The sequence below is a fragment of the Zootoca vivipara genome, chromosome 4, assembly GCF_965207765.1.
Source record: "Zootoca vivipara chromosome 4, rZooViv2.hap1.1, whole genome shotgun sequence".
NCBI classification, from domain to species: domain Eukaryota; kingdom Metazoa; phylum Chordata; class Lepidosauria; order Squamata; family Lacertidae; genus Zootoca; species Zootoca vivipara.
In genome coordinates, this window is record NC_142587.1 from 41,250,407 (window position 1) to 41,273,403 (window position 22,997).

Below are 22,997 nucleotides of genomic sequence, written 5' to 3' on the forward strand. Positions count from 1 at the left end.
GGTCCCCTTTCTTGCCCTATTGTTTAGCTTTCAGGCTTCTAGCAAATATTTTCTTTCTGCTAGTCACTATATCTTTTCTATTTATAGTTGAGATCACTAAGAATCACTGATTTTACTTTGTAGATGTTTCTAAAAGCACAAGGACATAAAATACTGTTCACATGGAATGCGAGAGTTCTCACACTTTAAATGTTTGCTTTTAATAATGGTCAAAGCAGATTCTCTAAAAAGAAGAAACTTAATTGCAGTCCTATGAGTTTCTTAGATAAGTGACTGTATATGTGATCCATATGCCCTTGGAACAATACAGTGGTACCTCTAGTTGCGGACTTAATCCGTTTTGGGGTGCCGTTCACATCCTGAAAAGTCTGCAACTAGAGCGCCTCTTCTGCTCATGTGCGCAGCACAATCAAGCACTTCTGCACATGTGCGGCCGGCGAACCCAGAAGTAAACACTTCCGGGTTTGCCACATAAGTTGAAAGTCCATAACAAGAGCGGAACGCAACACGAGGTATGACTATATTAAAATTAAAATACAGTGGTGCCTCGCTAGACGAAATTAATTCGTTCCACGGGTCTTTTCTCATAGCGAAAAAATGCGTCTAGTGAATCCCATAGGAATGCATTGAATTTTTTTTTGCCCATAGGAACGCATTAATTGAATTTCAATGCATTCCTATGGGAAACCGCGATTCGCTAGACAAATGTTTCGTAAAACGCATTCGTCTAGCGAGGCAAGCTCCGCTCGAAAAATCCTTTCTTTAAGCGTAAATTTCGTTAAGCAGGGCATTCGTCAAGCGAGGCACCACTGTACATGGTATTTAGAAATCAAATTGTCATGTGAATAGGTTTCCATCTACAATTGATCATCTGAGTTGGAAGAGCATGTGAATATCAGCGTTCACTTAAGAAATTGTTGTGGATAGAATTTGAACCCACTTATTGGTACAAAATTCATATAGCTCAATAGTTTGATCCTAAATTGTAGCAGGAAAAACCCTTAAGAATAAATTAACTATGCCATTGCATGTTGATTTTATTCCTGTTGTCTGCAGTGTTCCATAGTGGATAGGACAAAGAATGGAAAGTTATTCTAACTGATGCTATTTGGAGGCACAAAATCAGACATAGGCAACCTTGGCTCTCCAGATGTTTTTGGAACTACAACTCCCATGATCCCTAGCTAACAAGGCCAGTGGTCAGGGATCATGGGAGTTGTAGTTCCAAAACATCTGGAGAGCCAAGGTTGCCTATGACTGCACAAAATCATCTAGGATTGTAGATGTTTGCTGTTGCTTTCCATTGTCCACATCCACAATCTTGGAGGATTTTGTGCCTCCAAACTCTCTTGTGCACAGGGATTTGAAATGCCTTTCCCTGCTCCTTATCCTAAACTACATGTGCTAGAGTCTTTCCACAGGAGGAAAATATATAAAGAACAACTCAAACTGCATTCTCGTGTGGAAGGCTATATTAAGCGCTGGATTCTTGAATTCTCCAGAAGATCCAACACTGCAACAGCAAATAGTATTTTAATACACTATAGCAGGTACCCCCAAACTCGGCCCTCCATGTGTTTTGTGACTACAACTCCCATCCCTAGCTAACAGGACCAGGGGTCAGGGGTGATGGGAGTTGTAGTCCCAAAACATCTGGAGGACCAATTTGGGGGGTGCCTGCCCTATAGACCCAGCATGAAATGATATGTAAGCTCTCAGCCTTGCTTCCTGGACAAAGCCCACTCTGTGCTCCTCTGATAGTGGTCAGGATTCTCCCTCCCACTTTTAAACTATGTATTGCAACTGGCAGCACAAAGCCCATGGCCCCAGGGTAATACAGTTCCATCTAGCTCCTGGCAATCCTACCAAATTTTAAACAAATTATAGTAACGTACCTTGACTCAAGCGTCATAGGTTAGGGTTAGTTAGGGGAACAAGCCAGGAACCAGGGCAACTGTCTTAAGACTAGCAAAAAGTTGCACGATTAAGAGTTTGACTACTACTAAAGGGAATTGTTTCTGCAGCTAAATATGTTTATGGTCCTGAGAGCAGAGTCTGGAGCATACAGTACCTTGGAAAATCAAGGTCTTGGCCATTCCTGCTCTTGACAAAATGAGAGAACAAAAAATGCATGAACAACTTTTTAATATGCACACTATTAGCTAAGCTGGTTATTGTGGAATATAACAGGTTGATGTACCACATTGGACTAAAAGCTCTGCAACCTCCCCATTTTGTTGCTCTCCAGCTCGGGAATCTCATCAGCAGCACTGATAGAGTTTATCTCCACAAATCCATCTAATCTTTAAAGATTGAGAGGGAGTTTCATAAATTATGTGGTATTTGAAACAGTACTTTAGCCCAGGCCCATGCAGAGCTTGTCTGAAGCCCAGGGCAAGATTCCTTGGTTGACTGGGAGGCCTGCGGCATTCTTGGCATAACAGCACTAGTCCGGCAGGCCCTTAACACCCCACCCCACCCCACTAGCTCAGCCCTCCAAGGCCTGGGGCAAGTGTACCTGTCTGCCCCTCCTGCACAGGGCAACTTTAGACAGAAAAGTACTTTTCATTAAGTACAGTGAAAAATCCAATTCACAAAATAGTATATTCAAACAACAGGGCAGAAATGCTGGCATATCTCCTGAAGCTGCATCCTAAATGTTTTGGGTGGGGATAGATGGGACTGTGTAAACCTTTACCTTCTATCTTACCATTTACTCCTGTAGAGTGAAATTAGTTACATCTGTGTTTTTGGTGGAAATAGGCAAAATTCCATGGGTGGGACCAGCAGATGGAGGTTTCAGGGTGCAGTGTAACTGTTCCTCCCTTATTCTGCCCTTGACATGCCCTGCTTTTTACTTTTACACTAGCGTAATTTCTGCATCTTAACTTACCCCAGCAGCAGAGCTGTCCCTCAGCTGGCCGGTGGGAAAATACTCTAGTTGGGAGGTTACTATGTGACCTTACTGGGGGCTAGGTAAAGGTAAAGGGGCCCCTGACCATCAGGTCCAGTCGTGTCCGACTCTGGGGTTGCGGCGCTCATTTCGCTCTATAGGCCGAGGGAGCCGGTGTTTGTCCGCAGACAGCTTCCGGGTCATGTGGCCAGCATGACAAAGCTGCTTCTGGCGAACCAGAGTAGCACACGGAAACGCTGTTTACCTTCCCGCTGGAGCGGTCCCTTATTTATCTACTTCCACTTTGATGTGCTTTCGAACTGCTAGGTGGGCAGGAGCTGGGACCAAGCAATGGGAGCTCACCCCATTGCAGGGATTCAAACCGCCAACCTTCTGATCAGCAAGCCCGAGACTCTGTGGTTTAACCCACAGCGCCACCTGGGTCTCTGGGGGCTAGGATTGCACTTTAGTACAGAAACGTCCCTAACAGTTGTGGAATACATTGCTAGTTAAGACTGAGGAATAGTATGCTAAGACTTCTCTGTTGAAATTAAGGTTTCTGATGGAAATGAGTGCAGACTGAATATCTCTAGAAAACTTCTTTGGCGATCACTCATAGCTGAGTAAGATTGTCTTCCACAAACACAATTTTAACAATTTTGAGTCTGTAAGTGATTGTGGAGGCCAATTCTGGATCTACAGGTCCTTCCACGGTGGGGACACTGGTTTCCGGGCAGGAGTTGATCACAGTGTGGATTTGCCAAGCGTGCCTTCCTATTAGCACGTTTCTCCCTTGCGTACTATAGTATCAGCCACACCAGCTTCACTAATACCAAATCCCATAAAAAGGGCGGAGTATTTTAAAATTGTCTACAAGTAAAGGAAATGGACGAACTCTGCTGTTAGACATTAGTATTTCTCAAAACAAAATATTGTATATACAGCACTGCATGCAGAGGTCCACTTAAGTGGAACCACCTCTCCTTACACCCCAAAATCTGACCCAGAAACGCACACACCCCAACCCTTGAAGAATATTTTAAGAGTAGGGGAGGGTGCAGGGGAGAGGACAGGAAGTTCTGTTCCACAAGAGGATGTGTGTTGCACAAGCAGAATGACAGAATCATCTAGAACTCTGCGTTTTAAAAAAAGGAACTACGACAGAAAATGTTGTTTCTGATAAGCACATATGGCATCACTGTGTCTAACCATGCATTATACTATGGCTGGGGAGCTAGCCCTAATTGTGACAGCCCAGCAACCCTCCATATCATTATCATTATTTCTTGTCTGAAAAGATAGACATTGGAAAGCTAGTGTAACATATCTTCTTTTAAATATTAAATAATTATAACATTTAATTAAGTTGTAGAGGTGCTTTGCAACTTAAATCTGCAAGTGGGGAAATTATAAATTTATAACCTAATTTGTCCAACTGATACAACAGAACACAAGCTATGGCAATACCTGAAATGCCCAATTATCACATGAATTACATTGGCTGGCTAAACTCGTATTTATTTGAATCTTTTAAAACAACATTTTTAAAGAAAAACGGCACCATGGGGGTGTGTTTTTGAAGATTATGTCCTTTAACCAACCGATTCTTAATAAGTTTCTTGCATTTCCCGCATTGTATAGTTCAATATTTCTGGGCGATGTACACTTAAAAAGTCTCTTTTCATACCAAAACATGTACAGTATTATTCGCGGGGTGGGGAGAGATAAACGGGGCCTGGATAAATAAAAGATTTTTAATTCAAAAAATGTCGGCATGCAATAAAAGCTTTCATTTTAACAAGGCGGTGAGCAGAATAAACTTCGGCGATCGAGGGGGGTAAAAGAGAAATCCGGGAGGCGGGGGTGCCCCCGGCAGTGCCTGCGGGGAAGCCACCCCGAAAAGTTGGGGATTTTCCAGGCCTAAACAACCCTCCGCTCCCCGGCGCCGAGTTGAGCAAGTCTGAGCCCGGAGCGGAATTTTACCGCCGAGCTGGAACGGAGGAGGCGGCGGCGGCGGCAGGAGCGGCAGCTGCAGCGGGAGGGGCTGGCAGAGACCCGTCGCCCTTGCACTTCATCTTCCCGTCCCTGGCCCGGTTCCTTCTCCTCCGCCCGCTCGCTCGGCCCGGCCCGGCCCGGCTCCTGGCCTGAAGAGCAGGCGGCTCAGGCGGCAGCTGCGCCGGCTTCTCCCTTCCGCATTTCCCTGGGTCTCTCTCGGGCAGTGACGTGACGTGCTGACGGCGGCCCGGCCCGGGGAGCTTGGCCGCTTCCACTCAGCTCCGAGCTCGGCCCCTCCCTCCCCTCCGCTCCCGCCCGCCCCGCCGCTGCGGCTCTACCACCGAGATCGGCCCAGCTACGCGCAGAAAGGCCGCGCAGAGGCCGCCGCCACCGCCCCGCCCGGTAAGCAGCACGGGACAGGCCCCAGCTAGGCCCTTACCCCGCGCGGGACCAGGCCTCGGCGCCCGCCGACGTGCAGGCCCCGAGAAGGCCGCAGCTAGGCCGCGGGCCCGGGCTCCGTCCTGCAGGAGTGGGCCGTGAGGCCCTGCCCCGGGGCCTAGGCAGCCGCAACTCGGCTTCCAGGAAGGGAAGAGGCGGCGGGGTGGCGCGAGGCGCGCGGGGACCAGGGCTGAGGCGCGGGGCTGAGGGGGCGAGAGGGGCCGGGGGCGAGTCGGAGGGAGACAGTCTGCAAGGAGGAGACAAGATGGCGGCGGCAATGGAGGCTGAGGGAGAGTGCCGGCCGCCATCTTGAATTCATCGCTCCTGGCCCCAGACAGTCCCCATTACGGGCAGGGCAGGGCGGAGACGGCGCCAGTGGGGGAGGCTTGCCCCTCCCCTCCTTCCCCGTGTTGTGCCCAGTTGTCCTGCTCGTGGGCCAGCTCCAGCCCCGCAGCCGTAGCTTTTGACGGGCTGAGTGGCTTTTCCAGGCGATTCCGCTGCCAACGATGCGGTTAAACGATGTCCTGTCTCCGCGGGGCACGAGCAGCGCGCACAACCGCCCCCAGCCTCCTCTACAAAGGGGGCCGTGTGCCAAAGGGGGTCATGGCGCCAGAGTTTATTCAAGGGACTCTCTCTCTCTCTCTCTTTTGAGGGAGTGGGGGGGACTATATATATAGATGCCTGACTCTCCATGCTGGGGAAGACCAAGTGGCTTCATTGTGAAGGGGATGCGGGGTCGCTTGACATCTTTCATGGGGTTTTAACACTTTAGCGGGGTAGAGGTGACGCTGTGGCTTACAACAACGCAACGCTAGAAACCAAATTAAAAATGCCACACTAGCCAGGCTTAGTATATTTTCGCAGTCTTCAGCTCAAGCTCAACCAATTAAATAGGAAAAGGCAGTTTTCTCTGGGTAACCCACAGTGCAGCCTCTGAGAGTTTCACTCACGTGTTAGGATGTCAGACAAAGTGTCTCAAGGTGTGGGACTAGTGGTTTTTGTATTAACTGTAATATGTGAAGTTCACAGGTCGGGTTACTGTGAATCGGGAAGGCCACTGAAAGTCAATATATCCGCAGTGACTGAAACAATAAAAAGCAATTGCCAAATGAACACCTGAAAAGCTAATGGGGATTGCATAAAGGACAGCTTTCAGTTTTAGGGGACAGTGGAAAGGGGCTACTAATGTTGTACAACTTGCTTTAGGAAGAAAAACATAATTTACTAAAGTCTCCTATGAAGTGTATATGACACAATCAGGCAGGGAGATGAGATTGAAAAATGATTTTCAGGAGTAAATATATGTGTGTGTCTGTGTGTGTGTGTATCCACTCCCTGTGGAGTGAGTAGAAGCAGAAGATAAAGCACGTGATAATTTCCCTGGATGCTTTAGTAATAAATTTCAGCTTATTTTGGACTCGACAGCATTTGTGCAATGAGCAAATCAAAAGCTTTTAACTGCCCTGAACTTCTGTGGGTGTTTAAATGCATGTAGCTTAGTTTTGCTTGCAACTAAGGATGCAGTTTGAAGAACACAGTTTCTGTTTATTCCTTGCACATTAGCATCTCAATATTTCAAATTTTCATTATGAATAAATCATGGATTTACTTTAAAAAGCAACTTATTGCTCATGAGTCGCAAGAAACTTTTGCTAATGCTGCTACTCAGCTGCTTTTCATACCATTACTATGACATACCTCTGCCCCTCCTGTTTGAGTTGGGGACACCCTGTTACAGTGGCTCCACTTCTTCCTGAATGGTCCAAGAAGGTGGTTTCTGCTCTACTTCATGACATGCAAAATGCCTCAGGGTTCTATTTTATCTCAGTATTATCTTCAATATTTAGAAGCCATGGGAGAGAGGAGAAGCCAATGGGAGGTCTTAGTCACAATATTAACAGTTGTCATGGACTGGCTGGATGCAGAGGAGTGGTGGGAGGCACCAGCTGGAAAACCACCCAGGGAAAGAAGGATCAGAGCTAGGGAATTGGTGGTGGGATAACGATGGGTGGTCAGAGGGAGAAGGCTGGGAGGAGGAGGTGTCGGAAGCGGAACAGGTAAGAGGGTTTGGTGAGCAGAGTCTGTGGCAGAGTCCAAAACCAGAGGCAGAAGAGGAGGCTGGAGAGGAGGGGGTCAAGAGGCAGAGATGAGTCAGGCTGCTGAAGAAGACAAGGAGTTTCCCCCTCCTGTGGCAAGCTCTCTTCCCCCCTGGTCTCCCAGAACCCAAAGAGGTGTGAAGAGGGAGGAGCAAAGACAGGCAAGACAAGAAGTCTCAGCTTGCTTGGGAAGGACCCTGAAGGGAGGAAGAGACTTAGGGAGTTGTGGGAATGCCTCACATCTGCCTCTTTGGGGCAAGACCTACTGGGAAGAGTTGCTGTGCTCACTAGGCCTGAGCTGTTTTTATTTATTTCAATAAAGAGTTAACTGACACCTGAGTTATTGCTGACCTGCTCCCAACTCCTGTCTTGACATCGATATGCAGATGACACTCGGCTCATTCTCCCTTTTCCACCAAGAAGTGGTGACCAGATATCGGGATGCATATTGGAAAGGATGAGATGAGGGGGGTGGGGAAGGCTGAAATCTAATTCAGATAAGAAGTTCTGTGGGTTGAGAAGTTGGCTGATCTAAATAGAGGTGTGAGACCTGTTCCAAATGGGGTTGCACTTTTGTTGAAAGAGCAGTTCTGCAGTTTGGGGGTGCTCTTGGATTCATTCCTGTCCAGACATGCATATATAGTGGCAGTGGCCAGAAGGGCCTTCTACCAGCTCAGGATGGGTCAAACCTGGCCTGAGTTACCCATGCACTCATGACCTCCAAAGTGGACTACTGTAATGTTGTTTACATAGAGGCTGCCTTTGATGATGGGTCAGAAAATTCAGTTGGTGCAAAATGTGGTATATAGATACAGATAGAGGCCAGAAAATCTTCTCATCTAACACTGTTTCTGCACCAGCTGCAATAATTACCAGTACAGTGGTGCCTCGCTTAACGAATGCCCTGCTTAATGAAATTTCCGCTTAACGAAAGGATTTTTTGAGTGGAGGTTGCCTCGCTAGACGAATGCGTTTTACGAAAAATTCGTCTAGCGAATCGCGGTTTCCCATAGGAATGCATTGAAATTCAATTAATGCGTTCCTATGGGCAAAAAAGGTCAAAAAAAATTCAGTGCATTCCTATGGGATTCGCTAGATGAATTTTTCGCTATAAGAAAAGACCCGTTGAACGAATTAATTTCGTCTAGCGAGGCACCACTGTATGTTTCTGGGCCCAATTCAAAGTGCTGTGTTTGCTTCCAGGTTTGCTTAAGGATTGCCTTTATCTGTATGGCCCAGCCTGTGCCCTAAAAGAGGATTGGGAAAACTTTGGCTCTCCAGATGTTGCTGGATTACAGCACCCATTATCCCTGATTATTCACCATGCTTGCCTTGGGGCCAATAGGCATTGTAGTTCTGAGGCATCAGGAGGGCCACAGGTTCCCCACCCTTGTCCTAAGATCTTTTTCAGAGGTCCTGTTTGTGTGTCTGCCAATAAGATAAACTTGGCTGTGGAGCACAAGAAACAAAACCTTCTTAGTGATGGCCCCACAGTGATGGCCCTTATTCAATATATATATTTTTAATAGTTTTGAAAACCTCCTCAACACTGCCATTTATTAAGATTGTAAATGAGCAGCTTTCTAATGCTAATGCAAACCTCTCTAATCTATCTCATACAGCTTTGTGTCATTCATTTTCATATATGTTGCTTTCTGAGAGCCTCAAAGATATTTTGAACGAACAGATACATACAGTGAGGTACCGGTAGGAGTGTTTTGCCCTGATACAGCTATATTTTCCTGCCCCCACTGAATAATAGCAAGCAGTGAGGGGGTCAGCACAGCATCTCGGCTGTGTCCCCCTTGTGAGTGGCAGGATGCGTATCACTTTGCTGTCTTGGGGGCAGGTCCTGAGGAAATGTCTCTTTTCTTGACAATATTTTTCCCTGTTGGGATTTTTTCATCCATGAACTGAGTTCAATATGCATGCCACATAAATATTGGAAGACTAATCAAGAGCTTCTTCATTTTGATTTTATAGACATTTCTGACTGATGAGAGTTAAAGGCCATGGATGAAGATGGGCTTGAGCTACAGCCACATGAGACACATGCGTTTTTTGATCCTACAGGTATGACAATCTAAAATGGATTTCTCTAAATGTAATTGGCATGATGTAGCCTATTTAGTCTTTACTGAATGACACCAGACTGGTTTATTGTTTATTATTTTTAAATTTCTCTACTCCCCTGCCTGAAAGTCTAAATTCATTCTGTTACATAGTTAACATGTTTTGAGAAGTACCTTGATGCTAAAAGAACTACCAGCCACCACTAAAAATGCACTATATAATCTTTTAAGTATTTCTGTACTAATATTGTTGTTTACCATTTCTCTAGAATAAGACAAAAATAATTATTTTCTTTGGATACCAAGTATAATGCAGGTTGCATAGGAGGTTGCTACAGAATGCTTGGGAAGACCGAGATAGTTGACAACTTGGTTAGCACTTCCTAACCTTTACACACAATACTTTCCACAAAGCCCTACCCACCTGACACTTTTTCTCAGTGAATTCTATGTCTTTCCAACCCTCTGTGATTTTGAAGGCACAATAAGATCAAGCAGGAGCTAACAAGAAGCTTGCAAACTTTTTAACCATATGAAATGTGTCACATAGGGAATAATCCAGGAATTTACATATGATGTGTGGGGAAAGAAGTCATAAATAGGTCTCATTTTCATGAAACCTGAAACTATACTGTCACAGAAACTTTGATTATTTTTATGTATTTCAGGAACTGATGGAACGCATTTGAATGGAAATGAGATTGTTGTTGAAATACAAGAAACAGTCTATGTCTCAGATGTGGAGGATTCTGACATAACAGTTCATAACTTTGTCCCAGAGGATCCTGATTCTGTAGTAATCCAGGATGTAATTGAGGACGTTGTTATAGAAGATGTTGAGTGTCCAGATATCATGGAAGATACTGATGTATCTCAAACTGTTATTATGCCTGAACCAGTGCTGGACACTGATGTCACTGAGGAAGTGTCTTTAGCACACTGCACTGTTCCAGAAGATGTTTTATCCTCTGAGATCACAGCTTCAGCAATGTCAATACCTGAGCATGTGCTCACAAATGCGTCAATGCATGTACCTGATGTTGGACAATTGGAACATGTTGTTCATGATCATAGTAATGTTGTAGAAGCAGAAATTGCCACAGGTTCTCTTGGAGAAGATGTAGTTTCTGAAGTTTTGGTAGCAGATTGTGCCTCTGAAGCTGTAATTGATGCCAGTGGAATACCTGTGGAACATGATAATGACAAGGGCAACTGTGAAGACTACCTTATGATTTCCTGTAAGTGTCTGGGTGAAGTATTTTAAGCCACAAATATTGCTTCACTTTTAATCCCTTGGACTTCTGTGGTGTTAATCTATGCTAAGTACACTTGTAGTAATGCTGGTGAGTTGGGGGGTGGGGTGGGAGAATATGGCAACCATCATATTACTCAGTGGTCATGAGTCTTGATTCCTCCCCACCACCACTCTGTTAAGAAGAACCGAGGACAAGCTGGACAAGAAGGGGATGCAGGGTTTAGGATGGTTGCTGAACATGAACTGACCCTCTATGTTATGTCAGCACAGCACTATACCTTGGCAGTACTATGCTGACAAATGGCATTCATTTGTCAAATGCAACATAGCAGCAATGCACAAAGTCATTTGAAGGCATAGCACTGCGCAGAGAAAGCATATGTTGAGAATTGTTTGGGGGGAACTCATAATTAGCCAGCATGATTCCACCAGTGTAATGCTGTATGATGCATAGTAGAATTTTTAGAACTTTCTAGAAACATAGTAGGATGGGTGGGTTTGTTTATAGCCTAGGCACAGGATATCAATATGGTGCACTAGCATAGCTATGCATAGCTATAAGATGCAACCTTATGTTACTCAGCTATTACCTCTTATAAAGATATAGATCCCACCTCTGTATCAATGTTCTAAATTCTTAGTCTGTTCTAAAACTATATATACTTGTTATTCTCTTCAATCAAAATATAAATCCACACCCTTTATAATTTGATGAGAATGCTTATACAATAATTATGCTAAGTGAAAGTTTCCCTATTACCTCATTCTTTGCTTTCAGCCTCCCAAACAAGCTCTACCAGTTTTTAAGTCGTGAGTTTGATGCCTAATTTGGTGTTGCCTTGGCCAGTCTGTAGCATTTTGTCAAGCAAAATGAAAAAAAATGCTTCTAAATTCAAATCTCCACTTTTTACAAAATTCATGTATCTGTTTAATGTGCCATGTGGCAAACTGTAGAAGGGGTTTTCTGAGGCTTCAGCAGTGGTTCTCAGACTCACAGTGTCTCCATCCCATTCCCAGTAAAGTTGCAACCTAGCATTAGCAGAAACAAAAGATGTAGCAAGCAGGGTGGAATGGAAATTGATGAGACAGGCTGCATGAGCTTGCCTTGCATAGAATTCCATTTCAGCTGTTGTGGCACAAATAGAGGTGTGCACCACCTCATATATACTTATAGGTAGGATTGTGTTGTGCTGCATCATCATCAGTATTTTCACTGTCTGTTGATAGATCATGAGAGCACAATTTAGTTATTCATTTTATTTCATGAAAATTATATACTTCTTGATTATAGCAAAAACCTCAAATCATTTTTTTCTATTTATAATCACCCCGCTTTCCTCAAGGCAATTGCAGATTAATTGTTTCTCAATTTGCTGTTACCAAGGCAAACTACAAAGAAACTCGCCTTTTACCTTTAACACTGCTATTCTGTGACTTTGGCATGTGGGATCCTCCAGCCCCAAGGCCTAATTAGGCCCACCAGGCTTCTCCATTTGACTTGGAAGACCAGTTTGGACAAGCCACAGTCACCTACCCTACTCCTGATTTTATCGGGTGTGGGGCAAATGAAGGCACAAACCAACAGGGCTTTGCATGCACATTGATCAGCTGATGTGTAAAGAGGGGTTTGCAAGCACCCACCATCAGCTGATTGGTGGGTCTTGCGAAACCCAGTGTATAATGCTTACAAAGCTCTGGGACTTGTGAGTACTATGCACAGAAGCCTGCAGAATTCCCACAGTCAGCGGGTTGATTGGTCTAGTCCATAAACCGCAGTAACTCAGCTGGTTGTCAGGTCTTGTGAAGCCCAATGTACGTGACTGAGCCAGCTAAGGATCCAACTCCAGTATGAGAACTTCTATGAAATGCTTGGTCCACCAGGGGTGGAATAGATAATGATCCAGCCCACCAGCCTCTTCCAGTTCCCCACCCCATGTTGCTTCCCTAATTTATTACCATTTTTCAAGTCTGGTCACAATATCAAGCTAATTAAGAGGAATATTTTATTTCAGTGAGGCAGTGCAGGAGAGCATTTGGAATTTATCTTCTTAACATATCTCACTACTTTTCATGTAACTGGAATAATGAATTATATAAACATTTCTTTCACTGTCATTTATAATGTTACTGCATTTTAAAACATTTCTACAATTGAAATGATACACTTTTGTCTTACTGTAATCAGTTTATGTTGGATTGACCATTTTATTGTTTTTCTCTGTAGTGGATGATGCTGTCAAGGCAGAAACTGATGATTCTGTTGACCTTACAAGAAAAACTGTGTCAGAAAATGATCCTTGTAAAATGGATGGCATTTGCCCAGAAGTCATCAAGGTGTATATTTTCAAAGCCGATCCAGGGGAAGATGACTTAGGTACAGGATTCTATTTTATTTTATTTTAAAACTTAATCTAAAGATCAGTAATTGGAGGTCGAAGGACAAAAGCTGTGCTCTTGAGAGCTATCATAAGACTCCTCCTTTCCCTCTAGTTGCCAAACTAGAAATAAAAATGGTGGAGAATGTGCCTTTCTGACATGTTGGCTGGTAGCAATCAAAAGTGGAAGTTAAGGTATAGGCCCACTGTCCCTTGTTCTTCCCTTTTTCTCAAAGTATCTCCAGGAAATTAGTTGTTGATACCTTTCATAGTATCTCCATTTATTTGACTCAGGCTTCTTTCAGATGTGTGGGGAAAGTGCAGATCACCATATTTTCCCGCTCCGTAGGACGCACCTGACCATAGGACGACCTAGTTTTTAGAAGAGGAAAACAAGAAAAAATTTTTTTTGCTTTCTTGAATTGTCCTAGGCATAGCAGCCAACGCCTAGAGGCCTAGGTGCCGTTGCCCCCCCTTTAAATATTTGAGGAAGCTTCTTTTGCAAAGGGGGAAAGCTCCATATTTTTTTTAGGATCAGCTCAGAGTTGTGCATCTTTTTTGCAAAGGGGGAAAGCTCCATTTTTTAGGATCAGCTCAAAGTTGCTGAGTTTCCTTGCAAAAGGAAAAAATCCTGTTTTTATGGAGTTCAACTCACAGTTCTGCAGCTTCTTCTATAGGAAAGGAAAGGGACCCATTTCTACAGTTTCCAGACAGATAATCTAATCAGCCAGTCACATGTCTCCCTCTACAGACAACAATTGAGGCCTAGGAAAGGGGCCGGGAAGGGAGCTAGCTCTCTTATCTTCCTCCTGGATCTCTTGCAATCAGCTGCTGAGCGGGTTCCTTTAATCTCATTCCCTCTTGTTAGCCTTTAGCTCCTTCTTTTTCTTTTTTCTTTTTTTTAAAAAACATGACCTGCCTTTAGCCCATGCATCCCCAAACTTCGGCCCTCCAGATGTTTTGGACTACAATTCCCATCACTGGTCCTGTTAGCTAAGGATCATGGGAGTTGTAGGCCAAAACATCTGGAGGGCCGCAGTTTGGGGATGCCTGCTTTAGCCCCTGGGCAATTTGGCTCCAGGGACCACGCATTCGCTCCATAAGACGCATAGAACATCCTCTTACTTTTTAGGAGGGGAAAAGTGGGTATTTTCTATTGCTTATATTTAAACCATAATGTAGTAGAAACTTGCTTTTACAAAATACTTTGACCAACTTTTTTCCCCCCGCCCAGGAGGCACAGTAGATATTGTGGAAAGTGAATCTGAAAATGACAATGGAGACACATTAATGAATCAAAATAGCAGTGTTCGCATTCCAAGGGAAAAAATGGTTTATATGACAGTAAATGATTCCCAGCATGAAGATGAAGATTTAAGTAAGTATTTGACTTTTATTTAGAGTTAAGAATTTGTTTAAAATGATACAAAATTTGTATTATATTATTATATTGTTTTTTCTTCTCTTAGATGTTGCAGAAATTGCTGATGAGGTATATATGGAGGTAATTGTAGGAGAGGAAGATGCAGCAGCTGTTCACGAACAGCAAATTGATGAGAATGATATTAAAAGCTTTATGCCGATAGCTTGGGCAGCAGCTTATGGTATGTTGTAAATCAAAATACACTTCCCTATAGTGTTAGCTCATGCCACATGAAATTGGCTCCCATTCCTATTTTGTGCAAACAAGCAGCCACATGGTGGCTGCTGGGTCGTGAGCAGTTTATGAGTAATGTTTGCTTTTGGCATCTTTTTATTATCCAACAATGTTGTTGGTTCATGATAGGGTGATGAAATCAATATTATGAGTCATGAACAAGTGTGGCAAGAGGCTTACTCTGTGGAGCAGCATTCAAAGGTTTCTATTTAAATGTGAATATGACTTCGTTCAGTGGCCAGGTTGACTGTAAAAAGGCACAGAACAACCATTTACTAACTTACTATTTTATTACCATGTATAGATTCCGTATTTTGAATATTCCTTAGAGTACTGATGATATGTAACCTTCCATTCTCCATTAGGTAATAACACAGATGCAGTTGAAAACCGAAATGGAACGGCTAGTGCTCTCTTGCACATAGATGAGTCTGCTGGTCTTGGAAGGCTAGCAAAACAAAAACCAAAGAAAAGGAGGAGGTTGGAATCCAGACAATATCAAACAGGTAAGTACCCAGCAACTCTAGTGACTATGATGACTGCCTGTCAAGAGAAAGAGAATAGAAATGCATTTTCTGTGAGCATTTAAAAGCACTACCATGTAGATGCATTCTTTTTGTGGTTTTGTGCTTTAACAATACCACAAGCTCACAAATTTAGAACAACAGAAAGAACGAATAAATTACTTGAAAAGTCAGGTTTCAGCAGAAAATTATTCATAGACACACTGTGTACACCTATTACAGTCATACCTCGACATCCGAACGCTTCGACTTCTGAAGTCAACAACCCTGGAAGTCTTTTTGGCGCGCACGTTTGGTGCATGCGCAGAAGCGCGAAATCACGCTTTGCGCTTGCGCACAAGCGGCGCTTCGACATCCGAAAACCTCGACTTACGAAGACGGCTGCGGAACGGATAGTCTTTGTAAGTCGAGGTACCACTGTATATGCTAAGAGCAATGTAAATCACCCAAGTACCAGTCTTTATACCTAGCCCAAACAGCACTATTCACACACAAGAGGGAGCTATCAGTAGGTTTTGGGACACCCTGAAGTTTGTAAAAAATATACACACACACACCCCAAAAAAAACCTTTAAGGGGGGAAAAGCTAGTGGGCCAGAGCCAAAAACATTGCAGTGAGAACTGAACTGGAATGCTAACTAACTTTTGGTGGTGGAGTGCAGGGTGAACTGGATTATCCTGGAAGACAACTTGGTTAGAACCTCAAAGGAGAATAACCTGCACTCACTCAATTATAGTGGGAAATTATGTGGCTATGCTCTGTACAGGTGTAAATTACTTCAATACAGAGTACATTTTACCGAAAGATTGTTCAGTTTCTGGCATTTTGTTTTGGGGTGGGGATAAGGGTTAGACAAAAAGCTTGTAATTTTTAGAAACATCTCTAATGAACTCAATGTAATGAATTACATCAACTTATAAATTACTTATAAATCCTCAAGATGTGACTCGCTTCATTGTAAAGACGGGTTAACACAAGTGTTTTTGTCTTTAAGAATGCACAAGTCACTAGTAACCAAAATGCAAAGAAAATGAAACTGCACTAAGATAGAACACATGGACTCAGCAGTTAAAGTAAACCCTACCCAACACCTCCTATGAAGTTGTAATGATGCAAAAATACCCCCAGCGTTTTTAAGGAAAAAAGAAGTTGTTAGATACATTATTCTCTTGCAACCACTGCCAGTGACTGATGCATAAAATGTGAGAGGATATATGCATCTATTGTGCTCCTGTTGCAAGCATAGGCCTATTATAGCAGCTATGAGCACTGCCTTCCTGGCAGTCCCAACAGTTATGTAATACGCATGCATGGTTCATAAGGAGGGGAGGGGAGGGATTACTAACAGTTCTGCCCTTTTGGCATAGCTCCGGTGGTGGAAGCATGTTGTTGTTGTTTTGTTGTTGTTGTATGCCACTGTTCAAAGATCCCAGGATGATTCACAACATAAAAGTACAAAATGAAAATACATAATAAAACATTTCATCAACCTCCATTTATTCTATGTCTGGATTGACTTCTCATATTTGTTTTGATTGCACAATGATTATATATAATTCTTATCTCATGCTACCTGTTTGCAACTGTTATTTTGGATTATAGTTAATATTAACATTTCTAGTAGCTTACTCGCTTATCTGAGAGCTGTACAAAGCAACAGAGAACAAATAGTTATCTTCAGTTTTAAAATTAGAAATTCCTGTACTGGTGGACTCTTTTGGAAACAGTTGTCCTCAAACCTGACAAACCTGATTCATCCACTGCAAAGACTCCTATTATTACAAGGCACCTTTAAGAGATCTTGGGTTCTGCAGTTACTGACATGTCAAGGTATTCCTTTATGCGGGTTTAATTTGCTTAATTAAAGGATGTGTTAGCACTTGACATTGCTACCAAATACTGAAGTGCTGCAAGTCTTCCCCCATTTGTGTTGAATGATTTTGCTTTAGTTCTGACACATTATTGTGGCTAATTTAATTTAACAGAGGTAATATTGCCAGCCAATATTTAAATCCTATGGATTTCAGCGAGTAGGACTGCAATCCTTTACCTACTTATCTGGGAATATGCATTCTTAACTCAGTCTGACATATATAGGATTGCACTAATAAGTACCGGTATGTGTTTGACTGTGTCATTTAAATGAGTAAGATTTTGAAGTGCGTGACTTCAACTTACATAGCTGTTAATACACATATCAGCATATTTCCTTTCTGTTTAAGGAGTGCCATTTTCATGATCTTGTTTTTGCTTTTATTTTACAGCAATAATAATTGGGCCTGATGGCCATCCTTTGACAGTCTACCCCTGCATGATTTGTGGGAAGAAGTTTAAATCTAGAGGCTTCTTGAAAAGGCACATGAAAAATCACCCTGAGCACCTTCTTGCTAAGAAAAAATATCGATGTACTGATTGCGATTACACTACAAATAAAAAGTTAAGTTTGCATAACCATCTAGAGAGCCACAAGCTTACTACCAAGACCGAGAAGCTAATTGAATGTGACGAATGTGGGAAAAGTTTCTCTCATGCAGGGGCTTTGTTTACGCACAAGATGGTGCACAGGGACAAGGCAGCAAACAAAATGCACAAGTGCAAATTCTGCGAGTATGAGACAGCAGAGCAGGGATTACTGAATCGTCACCTTCTGGCTGTGCACAGCAAGAACTTTCCACACATTTGCGTGGAATGTGGCAAAGGATTTCGGCATCCGTCAGAGCTCAAGAAACACATGCGAATCCACACCGGTGAAAAGCCCTACCAGTGCCAATATTGTGAGTATAGATCGGCCGACTCTTCCAACCTGAAAACTCACGTAAAGACTAGACACAGTAAGGAAATGCCCTTCAAATGTGACTTTTGTTTTCAGATATTTTCAGATACCAAAGAGCTGCAACAGCACCTCATTATGCATCAAGAAAGCAAAACACACCAGTGTCTGCACTGTGACCACAAAAGTTCAAACTCGAGTGATTTAAAGCGACATATAATTTCCGTTCACACAAAGGATTACCCGCATAAGTGTGACATGTGTGACAAAGGCTTTCACAGGCCCTCAGAACTGAAAAAACATGTTGCAGTGCACAAAGGCAAAAAACTGCACCAGTGTAGACATTGTGACTTTAAGATTGCAGATCCGTTTGTTCTAAGTCGCCATATTCTCTCAGTTCACACAAAGGATCTTCCGTTCAGGTGCAAGAGATGTAAGAAGGGCTTCAAGCTGCAGATGGAACTCAAAAAACACATGAAAACACACAGTGGTAGAAAAGTTTATCAGTGTGAGTACTGTGAGTATAACACTACAGATGCCTCGGGTTTCAAACGGCATGTTATTTCCATTCATACAAAAGACTACCCTCACCGTTGTGATTTCTGCAAGAAAGGCTTCAGAAGGCCTTCAGAGAAGAACCAACACATTATGCGGCATCATAAAGACATTGGGGTGCCGTGAGGACTCCTTATTCTATGGATTTGAGAAGGGTGTGTGTAAAAGATTCGCTTTCTAGGCAGTCATTGTATTATAAAGCAGATCACACAAACTAGCGTGCATTTGATTTAGGGCTGTATACAGGTAGGATTATTGCTTCTAGTTGACTTTTATACATTTTGTTCATTAGTGTGTTCTGAATTCTCTTCCGTTTAATAAATGAGGACGGATAGCAACAATAAAGTTGCATTTAATAAAGTAAACCCTGTCTCAAACTGAATTTTTCAACCACATTAGTTCTATGAAATATTTACCTTACTGACATGTTGCATATTCAGTGACCATATTAACAGTTTTGTCATGAGTTAAAGATATATTTTTAATTTGCTCTTAATAAAGCAGTCATAAAGACATTGTATAAAATAAACTGGAGGAAATTAATGTCAGAAGATAACATTGTACCATAGGACCCACTTACTGTTTCATTTGATATTTAAAGAATTTGTGACACAATCTTCATTTGAGTAGTTATTCATTACTATTCTCCATTATTTGGAGTTCTTTTTACATAATGTTTAATTCTTCCATGATAAGTAATAGTTGGTTGCTGGGAGCATTTATTTTCAGGAAGTGTGAATTTAAAATTTCAGGCATTTGTTCATACATATTAACTATCTGCTTCTCTGCCTTTTGGTTCTGTATTACAAATTCATTTGTGTTTTGAAACTTATTGTTGATTCATAGTGCATATGGATACATTTTTGTTTCAGTTGTTGGCAGGATCAATTGACTGTTGTTAAGGTTACCCCAAATTAAAAATCATTTTTGTTACAAGACTCCATGAAATATTTGGTCCAATCATATTTTTAACTATCCACCAGCAGCCTTGGACAGCTTTTCAAAGAGTATAAACTGTATAAAGGGAGCACATTAGATGGAGCAATAAAGAATAGAAATAGATGCTATCTTCATGAAGAACTTGTTTTCCAGCAACTTTTGTATATTTTGTATATTTTCTCTATTACTCTTTTAGCAACACAGGGTAATATCCAATGTTTCTCCCTCAGCTGATGGAAGGCGTCAGTAGGCAAACAAGGCAGTTTTCAGTGATTCCTCCTCCCCATTGCAGTCCCTCCAAAATCTACTGTGGAGAGTCCTCAAACTTCCAGAGCAGATTTTGATGGAGCACAGAGCTGCGAGGAGGAGTAATTCTCGCCTTCCCCCTGTGAAACATTAGATGTCACAGCTTTTCTTAAGAGAATTGTTTCAGTAACAAGCGTCCTTCAAATCAGTTTATTAAGTAGAACCGGTAATTATCTAGAGTTTGTCTAGTTCTTCCTTACCTGTTTATACCATTCTGGATAGTTGTTGTAATGATCACCTGTGCTCTGAAAGCTAAGGCTGCCACAACCTGCTTCAAGGCAAACAATGTACTCTTATGAATTTGCAAAGTGCAGTAAAACGGGGCGGGGTGGGGACTCCAAAGCATGCTGTAAGGGATGACATCTTAGTGAACATACATTGTCTGGTGTGTTTGGCTTGTTGGCTTCTTCAACCCCTTCCCTTCTGTTTTGGTCCCAAAAGTACACAGGTCAAATATAATGAGATGAGACACAAGTTCCAAATGAACTGTTTTTGCCCTATGCTTCCTTCACCTCTCATCAGAAACACAATATCCCTATGGTATGTGGCCAGAAAATACAATGCCTGTACATTTCTTCAAATAAATACCTCAGTATTCCTGGGTTGATTGGTTTTGCTTAATGGAAACAAGAATTACTTGAGACAGCCATATGTAAACATAAACACTTGATGTGCTAACATAAAATGTTTTGTTTTATACAAACCTAAGTGTGTCAGATTTATGTGCAGCTATGTTTGTTTCTGACCTCCTTTTGTGTTTGGACTGTTGCATGTTCACCAAACTCCTGGAATAGATAGTGGGGACCTCTAGTAATCAGGCACACTCATGACTTCTGCTGCAAGATGCACGTGGCCATTTCTTTATCTTTTAGTAGATTTAAGCAGCACTTGTGTAGAATCCTGTAAATATTCTAGGTGGTTTCTTTACTGTGGGATTACGACCTGAAAGCCTGGTCCTAAAAGCACTAGCACTCATTGATTCAGTGGAAACTTAGGTGTCTCAATTTTCACTGAAGTCCTGTCCAAATTTCCAAATAATTTCCAAAAGTTATTTTCAAGCCTGCTAAAAAGCTATTAAACCTCAAATTCTCAGTCTGCTGCTAAAAAGTATTATCCATATTGAAAAACTCTTTTCTTGGACAATTACTCAAATTAGGAGCAGAAAAGTGACCCACTTCCTATTTTTTTAACGTCATCTGGAATCGTAAATACTTGTTTTGAAGCATAATTTTGGAAACGTACGCAATTAAGAGTTTAGTGAAGTGGATTTTGTACAATGTATCTGTAAAAAGAGCAAATCAAAACTAGTTATTGTTAATGTAATAATAGTTACAGGCTAGTTTTATTTGATTAGCGAATGCTATAAAATTGATGTTTCAGTTCCATGTTTTAAATGGCACATTAAAAAAAACAAACTGAGAACATAATATAAATAATTGTTCTGTAAAAATGCTTGTTAAATACTATATGTCCCTCCCTGTGTACACTTTGTAAAAAAAGAAAAAGAAATAGAGTCCTATATAGGGATGTGTAACGTTGTATTGTGTACTTGATGATAATGTGAAAAAAATAAAAATCAGACTATTTTCCTGTTAATGAATATTCATTTGATAAGCTAACTCTTTCACATATTGCCACTAAAATTCATGCTGTTTCCTCTTACAATAAACTTGTTAGGTGAGCAGAACATTATTTCCCTGGAACATTCCGAGATGTCAAGGACTAAATCTGGGACATTCTTCAAGGGTCCTGTGTACTATATGATGAAACTGATGTTGACACTAGGATTCCACCAGTTCCTTTCTCTAAATAGTGAATTTTGTTTTGTGATTTTTGTGTACAGTGTTCCTTTTTTAAACTATTTTTCTAAAGCTCTTGATGTAAAGATAAGCTTAAAAGTGCCTAGGGACTGCCTCCAAAGTCACAGGATTGGCAAAATTAAGATTCCATTGTCTACAGAATGGGACATTATTTAATTGCTACAGTACTGCAGAGCCTGGAAGAGCTTGCAAAATCAAATAAAAACATAATTAAAATAGCCACGAAACATTAGAAACCAGCAGCCTTGTACCCAGTGGTGCTCAGAAATTTCAGAAATTCTAAAAAACCACAAATGATTGGTGAAGTTTTGAAAGTCCACCCTCTTAATTTAAAATGGTGCCCAATTGCATCGAAACAAACAAAAACCTGCTCCTTGATCTCAAATTTTGGTGATGATACCCTAAGAGGTGTCCAAATGCATAGCAAACAATCAATTTTGCCAAATAAATAGTAGATTATAAATAAATACTATGAGGCAACAAAACAGAAAAATATGGGATTTTACTTTTTACTTCACCTTTAAAGTATAGGTTGGCAGTTCTCATACAAGGAAAAAACTAGCACAGCATCTGCAAAGATTTCTCATGGGCAAAGTTCCAGTTACCGTACAACTGAAGGGGACCGCTTCAGAATGATATGGAAAATAGGGAAGTTAAGAACATGCATTGGAAGAGACCCTCAAGTGCTGAGCACACTGGCCAGTTCTGCAGCAGAGCTATAGGAGCCTTTACCAACCTGAGGCCTTCAGATGTTCTCAAATCATTGACTTGGCTCTTACAGGTTTATTGGTGTTTTCATTATCTAGTTTTGATCTTCGAGTGCATTGCACTGGGCTATATCATGCAGTGTTGAATGTTGCAGAATATGAGTAACCAAGAAAATATAATCGTCCAGTAATCTGTACAGTAGGTTTCATCATTGTGGACTGAAACCTTCGCCGATAGGTGGCAATAAAGGATAAAAGCTGAAGTAACATCTCCCCCACACCACTATTAAAAATAAAAGAAATTTTCCAACTAATCCTAGCCAAAAACATGAGATACAGACAATATAATCTCTGTACTATAGGGCTGTGATGGGGCTGCTATTCATCACTTGTTTGTTTTTGTCTGGAAAGGCAGATATTGTCATAAGGCTATTTAAAGAGCTCCTTTCTACTTCATAACATTTTCACATGTCTCTGAGCACAATGCAGTGTGTATCAGCACAGAAATGCGCACCAAGGGCCCTTTGTTCTTGTGCCAGCTTCCCTTTATTTATTTATTTATTTTTAAGTCATTGTGGACATTTTAGCATGCCC

The 22,997-nt window shown here is 41.9% G+C and overlaps 1 protein-coding gene and 1 long non-coding RNA gene across 3 annotated transcripts in view; one reads left to right on the top strand and one right to left on the bottom strand.

Annotated features, from left to right (window-relative positions):
* Positions 1-4,767: 4,767 nt before the first annotated feature.
* On the top strand, positions 4,768-21,472 carry ZFX (zinc finger protein X-linked). The gene is made up of 8 exons (XM_035115346.3): positions 4,768-5,290; positions 9,406-9,495; positions 10,163-10,732; positions 12,974-13,123; positions 14,359-14,502; positions 14,594-14,728; positions 15,147-15,287; positions 17,571-21,472. The coding sequence occupies exons 2-8, from the start codon at positions 9,435-9,437 to the stop codon at positions 18,755-18,757; spliced, it is 2,388 nt and encodes a 795-aa protein (XP_034971237.3). The 5' UTR covers positions 4,768-5,290; positions 9,406-9,434; the 3' UTR covers positions 18,758-21,472.
* The window catches only part of LOC118085066 (uncharacterized), a 57,207-nt gene continuing 44,213 nt past the window's right edge, over positions 10,004-22,997 (bottom strand). Inside the window, exons 1-7 of one of the 2 annotated variants that reach the window (XR_015949774.1) lie at positions 18,320-18,458; positions 16,653-16,722; positions 15,077-15,229; positions 13,388-13,496; positions 12,926-13,014; positions 11,854-11,966; positions 10,004-10,678 (exon numbers count right to left, since the gene is read on the bottom strand). This is a non-coding gene — a long non-coding RNA (uncharacterized LOC118085066). Of the gene's footprint in view, positions 10,679-11,853; positions 11,967-12,925; positions 13,015-13,387; positions 13,497-15,076; positions 15,230-16,652; positions 16,723-18,319; positions 18,459-22,997 lie in introns of those variants that run through there. The other variant, XR_015949773.1, reaches the window with a different exon arrangement.

Coding starts and splice junctions, on each gene's coding strand:
- ZFX (XM_035115346.3), top strand. CDS start 9,435: ATGGATGAAGATGGGCTTGAGCTACAGCCACATGAGACACATGCGTTT. Junction 9,496..10,162: donor TGCGTTTTTTGATCCTACAG/GTATGACAATCT, acceptor TATGTATTTCAG/GAACTGATGGAACGCATTTG. Junction 10,733..12,973: donor AGACTACCTTATGATTTCCT/GTAAGTGTCTGG, acceptor TTTTCTCTGTAG/TGGATGATGCTGTCAAGGCA.